The following is a 13,062-nucleotide window of genomic DNA, read 5'->3' as shown; positions in this document are numbered from 1 at the left end:
TCCTCTCTCTCTCTCTTCCTTTCTCTCTCTCTCCCTCTCTCCCCCCTCTCTCTTCCTCTCTACCGCTCTCTTCTCTCTGTGTGTGGGGGTTGGGATAGGGAGTGTGTACAGGTCAATTGTCCAGAGCTCCTAAACAATGCAGTCCTATATTAAACTATACAGAGAAAATTCCCACGTTATCACCTACCTCAGGCTACTTTATAAGACCCATCTGACAAGAGAATCAATGACTAGAGACTGCAGACCTGAACAACAGCATCACCAGGCCACATGTAGCCAAGAAATTACATTTTATACATCCTGTTATTTATAAATAAAATAGAGAACTGAAACATTTTACTGTTGGACTTCTATAATTTCCAAGCAGACTTTGATTTGTGTTAAGAAAAACACGGTGGTGGCACATGCCTTTAATCCTAGCACTTGGGAGGCAGAGGCAGGCGGATTTCTGAGTTCGAGGCCAGCCTGGTCTACCGAGTGAGTTCCAGGACATACTATACAGGCTATACAGAGAAACCCTGTCTCGAAAAACAAAAACAAAAAAAAGAACACTACTACTTCCAGATGTCCTCAAAGCTTCTGAAAATAGCCTGAGTGGTAAGTTAAACAAAACAAAACAAAAACAAACAAAATCAAACAACTACAGAATCATTGGAGAGGCTAAAAATTCAAAACAGCAACTCTTGAATGGCAGAGTACATCTTTTTAGTTAGGAAGTACTGGTCTACCTAATGTCTATATGCAGAACTAACAATTCTCTCATAAACAAATGATTTTTTTTGTTCCAGTATAGTGAGGTGATAATTTAAAGTAAACCCAGCAAGCAAAAATAATCTCTGGTCAGGTGTAGTATCTATCCCACATCTGTAATCCCAGCACTTGGGAGGTAGGGACCGGGAAAGAAAGAATTCAAGGGTATCATGGACTACCTGAGGTCTTGTTTCAAAAACAAACCAACAAATAACAAACATGCAAAAACACTAATCCCTTTTTATACAATAAATATTTCTGGACTCCAAGCTACTGGGACAGTTTTTATTTCACTTAAACTTTCTTTATCTATGGAAAATGTCATTTAGACAAAATTGAGTAGCCTATTCTCTCATTTATTACCTTGGTTTCTTTTTTTTTCTCCCGTTTGAGGTCTTGGCAATCAAACCAGTGTCTTGTGCTTGCTAAGGAAGCATTCTACAACTGAGCTATGTTCTAGGCCTTGCTTGTTTTTAAGACAAATGAAATTCCATACATTTAAAATTTAGATGCAAGGCTTTGTTTTTGTTTTGTTTTGAGACTGGTTTCTCTGTGTAACAGCTATGGCTGTCCTGAAAGTTACTACATAGACCATGCAGGCCTCCAACTCACAGAGAGTCACCTGCCTCTGCCTCCCCATTCGTGGGATCAAAGGCATGCACCACCACGCCTGGCTAGATGTAAGGTTCTTTGGGGGATAACAATAAGACAGTCAAATGCCCATGAAGCTCTAGGAGGATCTCAGTACTAGAGAGTACAATTTCTAAGTCATTTCAAAGACACAAAGACTCTGGCACTGTTTCTACATCCCTTTAAAAGCCTGTTCCCCATTCTCCCTAGGAGTTCAACAGGAGTTGGAGCAGAAGGGAGAAGAGAAGCTTCCAGCTGCTCCGGGGTTCCCTCAGCACTATACTCTGGTCCATAAGCTTAGCCTGCACCTCTACACTTCCCTTCAGCGCTCTAATAATTCACCAGGGCTTTCTGAATCTGAAGCATCAAAGCTGAGGCTTATAACACAATTAGGCAACTCCAGGCTGTTATTATTAATTTACATTAACTAAGGTGAATTGGAGTTTTAAGTTCTCAGTCACACTGGCTACACTTCAAGTGGTCATTACTGCTCATAGCTACTGGCGTTGGAGGGGTCAATACAGAGCATTTTCGTTATCATGTAAAAACCTGTGGGACAGTATCAGTCAAAATGAAAGTGTGTAGAATTTGACTTTAATTAAACAAGTGACTATGTAAAGCTAAAGGATAATTATAGGATGGTAGCAGGTAAAAAGAGACACGTGACAGATTACTGTGGAGCCAGGGCAAAGGATAAAATGAATGCCAGTTCTAAAAGAGAAGGCAAAAAACTTTTAGTAATATAATTCTTCTATTATAAAAGGTCAAACTATAGATACATTAAGTCAACATTTGCTATCTGTTAAAATTTCATAATGAGCAAATAGTAAATGTCCAAATAAACATTCGGCCTTTCCTTTTTGTAAATTAGTATTCCTAAGGAGACGTCAGGACACACAGACAAACACAGGCTGTTCTTTGTGTGAGTGTGCTGTTTCAGGATGTGAAAAGCAAGGATGGTACCGGCGTCTGCCTGGTATATATGAAGGCCAGGGAGTGTGCGATCAATGGCTTCCAGGCTGATTTCACCTGCCTCTCACCACGCATGTTGTATGTATGCTCTGCCGCATAGCATGTGAGTCCACAGTGGCTGAAAACAATCTAAACATTGACTGTAATCAAAGTAAACAACAAATCACTAAGTTTGTGGACATAATGATTTTTCCCTGCATTTTAAGGGTAACTTCATTAAGTGAGAACCCTCATGAAACTTATTCATGACTTATTAGTATATGCCCATTTATGAGAAGAGGGCAAATGTCAGAAAGAGTGCCTTATCTCAGAGGACACTCAAGTAAAAACCAGCAGCCAGGGGCCTGCTGATACTGAGTGTGTCTACGTGTGTTTGCACCTATGCATGGAGTACGTGCTGAGACTGAGCTGTTATGTAGATAGAAGATTCGAAGATGGCATCTCTATCTGAGGGAGGCAAACAGGTATAATAGCACAAATGCAGAAGACAAACCAACAAAGCTGACAGTCTGACCCTTGGGAGTGGGGGGTGACTTAACTGTTACTTTATTGAGGTATCTGGATAATGTGAAAAGTGAGTAAGCCATTAGCAGTACCTTAGAGCAGACGAAACCTAAGATGACCTAAACCAGACCAGGGCTTAGATCAGAGAGACAGACTGAATTCAAAGTGAGTTATCTGCAGCAGTTTGTAAAGATCCTGGAAACACAGGTACTGTTAATCTTCTTAATGATCATTAAGAAACACATACAGATTTTTACTTAAATAATGGGATTACTGAATTTGAGTGATAACTTTATTTGTAATGATTTTACTTTATAGATTTTTAAAATTAAAAAAAATTTAAATGCTAATTGTAGGAATTAAGCAGTACCCAAGTATAGGAAATGAAGTCTATGCTCTTTTCTGTCCCTCCTATCCGCCAGGTACTGGCTAAATGGACACATGTCGTTTAACGTGTATGCTTGCTACGAAGGATGTTTTGAGTGTTGTAAAGTATGTATTGTTGACTCTTGCACAGGCTTATAAAATTTCTATTGTTCACAATATACTAATAATGTCACATTATATAATAAACACACTTTGAGAAGTCATCATGAAAGCCATGTACCAATGGTGTGGGGGGGTGCGGGGGGGGGAGATGTGTATTATTTTAGGTGACCTGCAGCTATGGCAGCAAATGAAGCAAATCTCTCAATGGCCTTAGCCTAATTAAAGAACAGACACATCACACTGCAACTCCATCTAAATACGGTCCTTACACCTTCCTTACGCAGGACCACTGTTACTAGATTCCAACAGTTAGGCTGAGCTTAGACACAGTGCTCCTCAGTTTATTACTCACACATGAATGTTCTGGAACGCAATATGACTTACGACACTTGTAAAGCTGCATTTATTTCCTTGAGTAGCTCATTAGTCTTATTAAAATCTGCCCGCATGATATTTTTCTCTCTGAGGTGGTCTGCTGTCATGACATCCAGCTCTTTCTCAAGTCTCTTGTTTAAATCTTGTTCATGCAACCTGTTTAATTTATTTTTAGTTAAGAAAATGTTATTCTGAAGTCAAGTTTTCAAAACGTCTATGTTCTATCAGATTTGAAATGCCCCCCACTTTTGTTATAATATATGGGAAATTAACGTAAACAGCTTAAGATAAGCTACAGAGTTTGCTATGGGCTTCTGGTTAGTGTTAAAATTTGTCTCCTTTAATGCTTTTTCTAATATAATTTTAAAAATCTTTAATGATGGTCATTTTCCAAAGTTAATGAATAATAAATACATTATTCAAAATGCAGACATTTTATTTTCCAGATGTTATCATACCCAGCACACATAGTAAAGAGTGAAATTCAATATATTATTACTGGGAAGGCACTAGTCACAAACATAGGGACATACTGCTAAGCATCTGTAACAATAGTTTAGACAACAATACATCTTCTGCTGTAAGTACTGCCATACCTCATTTGCTGGTTGGATTCACTCCGTATTCTGAGAATTTCTTTCCCCTTAAGTTCCAGTTCTTTTGTTAGGGTACTTATATTTTCATGGAGGTGCTGGACCTCCTTATCCAAGTCTGTGATGTGGTGCTCCCGGTGCCGCAGCTCCTCCTGTAGATCGCTTATTCTACACATGTGCTCCTTACTCTGCAAGAAAACACAGAATACTAAATGTTTTCTACACATTTGCTTTCTGCACTAATACGAGAGACCAAAAATGACAATTATGAATATCAAGTGTAATCATTCTGACAAGGCTTCAAAACCAAACTGAACTGCTCAAAATGAGAAAACCTCAAGGCCCTCTGTCTTCCATATAGCTAAGAAATACTTATATGAATATAGTTGCAATATCATGGCTGTAAAGGAATCAAAATACTGTGAAAGCTTAGTTCACTCATTTCATAATGAGGAAATCACTACTTCTGAGCTGGTTTTTCAAAGATAGTTTATAATTAAAATCAGATTGATTATATACACATACACATACTCATACACATACACACATATACATCCAAGAATTGAACATGGGTCTCTTAGTAAGTTGTATAAATCTTGTAGTAAACTACTGGTACCACTGTTCTTTAATCTTAAAAGGATTTTCATCTAGGGAGGCCTTCAGAAAACACATACTCCATGATTCAGAAAGGCAGACTTCCTCCTGAGAGGTGGGGCTTGAGATGGTCCTTTCAGGAATCCACACACTCTGAGGCGTCTGAGTGAAAAGTGTAGCACCATGGCCTCTATGTTGTCCTACGAAAGTCTGGTACACACCGTGGCCGGAGCCATGGGAAGTGTGACTGCCATGACAGTGTTCTTTCCCTTGGATACTGCTAGACTTCGGCTTCAGGTCGATGAGAAAAGAAAGTCCAAAATGACACATGCAGTGCTCCTGGAGATAATTAAGGAAGAAGGCCTCCTGGCACCATACTGAGGATGGTTTCCAGTTATTTCCAGTCTCTGCTGCTCCAATTTTGTCTATTTTTACACTTTTAATAGCCTCAAAGCAGTGTGGGTCAAAGGTCAACGTTCTTCTACAGGAAAAGATCTGGTGGTTGGATTTGTAGCAGGAGTGGTGAATGTGCTGCTAACTACTCCACTCTGGGTGGTAAACACCCAAACTGAAGCTGCAGGGGGCAAATTTTCTGAATGAAGACATTATACTAGCCAACTACAAAGGCATTATTGATGCATTCCACCAGATTGTTTGAGATGAAGGGATCTTGGCTCTGTGGAACGGCACCTTTCCCTCCTTGCTGTTGGTCTTCAACCCTGCCATCCGGTTCATGTTCTATGAAGGCTTAAAACGGCAGCTTTTAAAGAAGCGGATGAAGCTCTCTTCTCTGGATGTGTTCATCATCGGTGCAATAGCCAAAGCGATTGCCACCACAGTCACCTATCCCATGCAGACGGTACAGTCAATTCTGAGGTTTGGACGTCATAGACTAAACCCAGAAAACAGGACACTGGGAGTCTTCAGAATGTTCTCTCTCTTCTTCACCAATGAGTAAAGCACGTTGGAATAATGGGACTCTACAAAGGCCTCGAAGCCAAGCTGCTGCAGACAGTGCTCACAGCCGCCCTCATGTTCCTTGTGTACGAGAAACTGACAGCTGCTACCTTCACCGTAAAGGGCCTGAAGAGCACACATAAGCACTGAGGGCCGCCCACAGGACAGTGTGGAGGCGCAGGTGCTGCACAGAGAGAAGAGGCACAGTTCTCCTTTCCCGAGGTTCCATCCACACCATAGACATTCATGTTATTGGCTGTAAAAACATCAAAGGCTAAACGGAGTATAGCCAGCTAAGCCTATCGCTTTTATGTTTTTTTGGTGTTTTATGGTGTTAGGTTGGATTCGGGGGTAGAGGTTAGACTGATATGAAAATATTGAAATGGAAGTTTGTGGGTGTTCACTCATTTTTCTCAAGGGGAATGAACTTTCCATCTAAGGCTTTTCTCAACTTTACCACTTGTTTTCTTTCTCTAAAGCTCTCCTGGGTTCCAGATGATTCAGTAACATTATTCTCCTCAGATACTCTTCTGTCTTAGTCTTGGTAAAGAACTCCTCACTGAGAATAACATCATGACTGTGCCATGGGCATGACTTTATTTCTGTCTGACTCCTTCCCTCCTGCTTAAAGAAAGCTATTTATTTTGTGGGGGAAATGAAAATTATTAACCTAAATGATTTTCTTAAGATTTGTAAATGTCAATTATTCATTGGTGTTTGACATAGTTTTTTTAAATACATATTTATTTTGAATTGTCTTTTACTACAAAAAAGCCTTGATGTTGTATGTCCTTTTGTGCAAGCTCCAATCACATAAGCCTCAATAAATTGTCAGCGCACACACACACACACACACACACACACACACACACACAAAGGCAGACTTTGGCAGCTGTGAATACACTCGGCCCAGGGAGTGGCACTATTAGAAGGTGTGGCCCTGTTGGAGTAGGCGTGTCATTGTGGGTGTGGGCTAAAAGACCCTCATCCTCAATACCTGGAAGGGAGTATTCTGCTAGCAGCCTTCAGGTGCAGATGTAGAACTCTCAGCTCCTCCTGTACCATGCCCACCTGGATGCTGCCGTGGTCCCACCCTGATGATAATGGACTGAGCCTCTGAATCTGTAAGCCAGCCCCAATTAAATGTTGTCCTTATAAGAGTTGCCTTGGTCATAGTGTCTGCTCACAGCAGTAAACCCTAACTGAGACAACTGCTTTCAAGGCTGTCCATACAGTTATCTAGAAAGGATTTGCTACAAGTCAATGTTTTTTGTTTGTTTGTTTGTTTGGGTTTTTTTTTTTTACAAGTTCTGTAAAGTAGACATTGTCAACTTTACGGCAGGAAGAGTTGAAAAAAGTAACTTCCCTCTATGGTTACTAGGTGGCTCATTTAAAACATCCTTGCAATGATGAGCAACTCCAGGCTGACCACCTAACACGGGAGAACCAACTAAGTAAAAGCTGCGGGTGAGCCAACAGCAGCTTTCTCTCCACAGTGCCTACTGCTGTATCCTCCCATGAATTCACATCTCCACAATAACAGATTATCATATTAGAAGAAAGGATGCTGGGACAAAGAGCAAAGTTTAACAAGTAAGCAGTAGTGGCTAATTAGTATGTTGGGAATATGAGTTATCTGTCTTCTTATTGAGGACCTCTTCCTTCTGTGTGGTTATGTCATTCAATGTGACTGTTCAATTTGGCTAAGTTAACTACATAAAATTGACAATGTAGTTTCCTGGGTTCACTAGACAAACCTGGGCTATGTGGCTACCAACTACCACAACAGCTCTCCCAGACACAGGATGGGGTGTTGTTACGGCTAGTCCTGCTGGATAGTGGCATCTCTTACCCTTGATATTTTCATATTTCATTGTTTATTTTTCTAAGATGTAAACAAAGTACAAAATGTTCAATCAAAAGGTCACAAAATAAAATGTAATTTTATAACTGGTGTACAAAAGTACAGTTGTTCATTTCCTCTGAAAAAAGAAAAATTGTCATCCACGTGCATTTAGCAGCTATTACAAAGTACTGTTTCTATCATGAGTACCGTTGGGGACCCAGGTCTAAGGAGTTGGCACAGAGTGATCGCACTTACCTGCCTTCGGCTGATGTCTATGCTTCTCTCTAATTCCATTTTAGCCGCTGCCAGTTCCTGATGGTGGCTATGCCGCAATAAGTCGATTGAAGCTGCATGTTGATGGTTTAACTCAGAACGCAAGGAAGCTGGACCGCAAGAGAAGAGGTTAGAAAAGATCCAGAGTATAACTTTTAAAAGTAGGACACTGGTGAATGTGCATAACGCAGACTATCATATACTACTGTGTAGTTGGAATCTGCTTAGCCTTGCTGAGGAAGTGAAAAATGTCAAGAGCTCAAATGACAAAGGCGGTTTTGTTTGTGAATTCAGTTTGAAGACGAAGTGGAGATGAAATGCTCTACTATTTGATATTATTAAACTAATGTGGAATTTAGAGTTGTACATCGATAAATGTTTAGGAGGCAACTTTCCTCCCAGTAGGCATTTCTTCACAACGTCCCTAGACCATGCAAAGTCCTGGCTGATAGACACTCTTAACGGTCAGGAGGCGAGTCATCACACGCAGTAGAGCTTGGAATTGATTTTTAACTTTTTGTTTTGTTTTGTTTTTTTTTTTGGTTTTGTTTTTTGTTTTTCGAGACAGGGTTTCTCTTTATAGCTTGGGTTGTCCTGGAACTCACTCTGTAGACCAGGCTAGCCTTGAACTCAGAAATTCACCTGCCTCTCCCTCCCAAGTGCTGGGATTAAAGGCGTGCGCCACCACTGCCCGATTTTAACTGTTTTTTAAACATGGGATCTCACATAGCCAAGGCTATGCAAACTATGCAACTGGGGCCTTGAAATCTGGAATCTCCTACATTTATCTCCCATATACCATCCAGGGCTACCAGCACACATTATGCCTGGCCCTGGAATTAATCATTCCACACACCTCACAAACATTTATGGAATGTCCACAGTATCCTAGGAAAGAATAAAATTTGACATTGTCGTTACAATTTCACAAGCCAGGAGCGAAGACACTATGCTAGGAAACTAAGTGGAACACCAGACTTTAATATTAACGACAATGAAAACTCAGCGACTGGGGACATTACAGAAAGACTGTCACAGTGACTCAGTCTACAAGATGGAGGGACTGAATTGGGGCTCCTAAGTGGAGAAGGGGGTGCTTTCACCACGGAGGAAGAATGTGCAAGAAAACTTAGAACCCAGTTTGTCCCCCAACTGTGATGTCTGTGCGGCAGGAGGCCACGGGGTACACAGGGACACGGAGAATGGAACCTGCATGGATTTTACTTAAACCTTTAGGCCTGTGGTTCTCAAACTGGGATGTGAGGCACTGCATTTCTAACAGAACGCAGGGCTCATCCGTGGTGTTTCCTTAAACATGATCGATACTTGAACATCTTTAAGTGCTAATATGGACATGTGAGTAAAAGGCAAATTATGGATTTTGAGGTGAAAACATGGGATCTAACAGAAGAGATGCTGCCCCTGATTGTGGCTGGCCAACTTAAGTCCCTCTTGTGGTCTTCATAGAGATCATGAGTCCAGTTTTTCCTGGTGTTAAGGGCTTCCTTAGAAGAAAAACTTGCTAGATACTGTCATGAAGAACTATGGATGGACTTAAAGACGGAGAAAAAAAAGTTTCCTCTGACAGCTGTGAGAAGGAAGTCAGGAAGAAGGTTATGATAACAATCTTTCAAAAAAATAATATAAAGGCCTAGAGAGATTGCTCAGTGCTTAAGAACACTTGTTCTTGCAGAGGACCCAAGTGTGATTCCCAGCACACACATGGCAGCTCACAGTTGTCTGAAACTTTAATTCTAGGGGATTCAACATGCTTTTGTGACCTCTGAGAGCACCAAGCATGCATGTACTGCACAGACATATATGTAAATAAAACACTTACAGACATAAAATAAACACAAAGAAAAAGAAACCATATGGCCTCGGTGTAAGGATGACGGAAGGACTAAACTAGAGGAAAGAGGCATCAGAAGGATGTAAGAACTCACAGGCAGAGGTGGTAATAAAAGAAAACAAAGCTGATCCCCCTTTTCCCACTTTTGACAACTCAATAAAGTGACACTGTTAATCAGAGTGAGAAGTACAGAGACGGACATGGACCTTGACAATGGGGAGATGATAAGATCACATTGTAAGATCTACTTAAGACTCAGTGTCTCACCATGTAGCAACAAATACTAACTTAATGTATGAAAACAAGAAGCTTGATCCGGAAACACCGTTTGGAGTCCCGAGCACAGAGGTAATAGCTAAAGCCTCGGGGGTAGATAAAAAGGAAAAGGCTAAAGAAAAAACGTCTCAAACTGAAATATAAGACAAAAAGTATTTAATGGATACACATTAAACAGGTCAGGCTCATGAGAGTAAAGGGTACAGATAAAAAAAAAAAATCATAACTAGGCAGTGGTGGCGTATGCCCTTAATCCCAGCACTTGGGAGGCAGGGGCAGGTGGATTTCTGAGTTCGAGGCCAGCCTGGTCTACAGAGTGAGTTCCAGGACAGCCAGGGCTGTACAGAGAAACCCTGTCTCGAAAAAAAAACAAACAAAAAAATCATTACAGAGAGAATATATAGATAGTAACATGGAGACCAAGGGCAGAAAGACCCAAAAGGCCAAAGTGGCAAGATGTGCACATAGAGAAAATGAGTCAAGAGCCAGTCAGTGAAGATAGCTAAAGTCAGTGGTGACCTCAGGAAGGGTGTTCTCATGAGAGTGATAGGGTAAACAGACCCAAAGGATCCTGTCACAAGACTAGTATCTTGAATAGATAAGTAGAACACCTAAAACTCAGCATCGACAATGAGGAACCCAACCAAAAAGGAAGACACGAAGCTGATGAGAACATGAAAAATATTCAACATCTCTATCCACTAAAGAAATGTAAAGTGAAACTATAATGAGATAGTATGGCACTCCTATCAGTATACCTGATGTACGGTCACAATGTCCAATACTGGTGGGATGCGAGGGAAATGAGTCATTTGTACAATGGCAGTAGACTGCAAAATGGCAAGTCAGGTTGCCCTTGTGAGTGTGTGTGTGTATATGTGTGTGACTGCATGGGTACATGGGTGTGGGCGCTTGTGTGAAGGAACATGTGGGGACACATGTGTATGCTACATGCATAGGTGTAAGAAGAGTTGGGGTGCATGGGTGGGTGTTTGGAGGCTACTGCCTATGGCTAATTTCGGGGATCCCTAAGAGTCCTGCCTCCATTTAGTTCTATGAAGACAAACATTTATGAGCACTGTCTTCTCATAGTGAGTGCAGAGTATGGTGGCCTATTCTAGTCAACCCTCTTCACACAGTAGCATCAAGCAACGTCTGTGGCTTGCTTAGATAGTCATCTGGATGTTCCAAACTTTAAATATACAACTTGATGCTTTCTGCTGACGTTTACAATGGAGGGATGTACAAATAAGTATGGCAAGATTATAATCCTGTCCACAATACCAAGCATGGCCTTTCCTTCGTCTTCTAATTCAAACCGGAGCGTCTGGAGCTCCTGTTCCATCTCCATGCGGAAGCCCTCCATGGACTCTCGGTGTGCATCTTTCAGTGACTGCAGCTCTGCGGAATGTTTCTGCTGTAAGTGAGTCTCCAGAGCCTACACAGGGGAAGCCAATTACATTATTATGTGAGAGTACAGCAAACAAAGTAGAAAACAGTTCATGAGTCTAGGAGTTAAGAAGTGTAAGCCGTCTTAGTTCATTTTCATAAAATTCAAGATATAAAGTAATGTCACTGGAAAACGAATTCAGTGTGCCAATTTGGTAGAAGACAATTAATTATGAAATGTATTTGGCTCAACACATTTTGTTGAAATTGGAAATACAGACCTTTAGCTTCAGGCAGTTTTCAAATGAGATCATTTTCTAAAGTTGCTAAGGATACAAATTACCGAAAACTAAGGAAAAAAAAAAGATCCTGTGTTCAGAGACAGGAGAGGAGGGCGTTACTAAGAAAGCAGCACACAGCCTACTCCTCAGTTAGATTTGCCTAAGCACAGTGAGGGGGTTATGAAACATCCCTTCAGTCAAATCTTTTATAGCATTTTCTATGAAATGCAAGAAGAAAATTCTGGAAAAACTGAAGCAAAGGACTAGCTATCTGGAGGCATCTGGAGATAGTAGCACAGAATATAATAATATGAGGTGTGGGTTCAGTGAGTCCAGTTTTTGCTGTGCAAGCCTTAGGGCATGGGCGTCTGGATTTATTTGTGTGTATGTACTTATATATAAACATGTGTACACTGGATGTACATGTGCTCTGTGTGTGTGCTGGGGGGGTACTTAGAAGACAACGTAGGATGTTGGTCTTTGCAGTCCATCCTGAGGCAGTTCCTTGTTGTTTTGCCACAGCAGACTAGCTAGCCCATGAGCTTCTGGGATATCTCCTGTCCCCATCCCATCGTAAGGACACTGGGATTATAGATGCAAACTATTGTGCATGGCTGTACATGAGTTCTGAGGACATGAACGCTGGTCCTTATACTGGAGTGGTGAACACTTTACCCACTGAGCCATCTCCTTAGCCCAGGGCCTGCACCTAGATCACCAACATCCATGTTAAAAGACAGGCAGGCAGGGCACACCTGTAATCACAGCTCTGGGAGGAGGAGACAGGAAGATCCCTGGAACTCACCGGTCAGATCAGTCAGTGAGCTCCTGACTCAGTGAAAGGCACTGCATATCCCATTAAAACAAAACCAAGCAAAACAAGGGAGCAAGTCAGGAAGAAACCTGGTATTAACACCCAGTCTCTATGCAGACACATGTGCAAGTATATAGGTGCTCTCTCTTTCTCCCCTCCCTACACACAAAGTGAAAACTAAAGAATATGATAGTGACCCAGTAATATATTCATTTGGTTTAAATCCCTTTTAAGTTATCACTGCTATACTTTTTCATATTAGCTTTGGGATTATATTATAAGAAAATTATATTTTAAAACATATCCAATTTTATTACATCATGAATATTTCTTCTGTGTAGTGAAAAATGTAAGGGGAAAATCCAAGATCAAAAAAAATCATCCCTTGTATCCATTATTATTATTATTTCTTCTTCTTCTTCTTCTTCTTCTTCTTCTTCTTCTTCTTCTTCTTCTTCTTCTTCTTC

At 40.9% G+C, this 13,062-nt stretch overlaps 1 protein-coding gene and 1 pseudogene across 2 annotated transcripts in view; one reads left to right on the top strand and one right to left on the bottom strand.

The window, feature by feature from the left end:
* The window catches only part of Fam184a (family with sequence similarity 184 member A), a 116,858-nt gene that overhangs the window by 10,075 nt on the left and 93,721 nt on the right, over nt 1-13,062 (bottom strand). For both annotated transcript variants that reach the window (XM_028772614.1, XM_028772615.1), the window contains exons 11-14: nt 11,396-11,549; nt 7,966-8,093; nt 4,317-4,501; nt 3,730-3,876 (exon numbers count right to left, since the gene is read on the bottom strand). In XM_028772614.1, the coding sequence (XP_028628447.1) occupies nt 3,730-3,876; nt 4,317-4,501; nt 7,966-8,093; nt 11,396-11,549 (614 nt within the window). The remainder of the gene's footprint in view (nt 1-3,729; nt 3,877-4,316; nt 4,502-7,965; nt 8,094-11,395; nt 11,550-13,062) is intronic.
* Nucleotides 5,091-6,014, top strand: LOC114625333 (annotated as a pseudogene).

Source organism: Grammomys surdaster, unplaced genomic scaffold (genome assembly GCF_004785775.1).
Source record: "Grammomys surdaster isolate TR1022 unplaced genomic scaffold, NIH_TR_1.0 215, whole genome shotgun sequence".
Taxonomy (NCBI): Eukaryota; Metazoa; Chordata; class Mammalia; order Rodentia; family Muridae; genus Grammomys; species Grammomys surdaster.
This window is presented reverse-complemented; position numbering and strand designations above follow the sequence as displayed.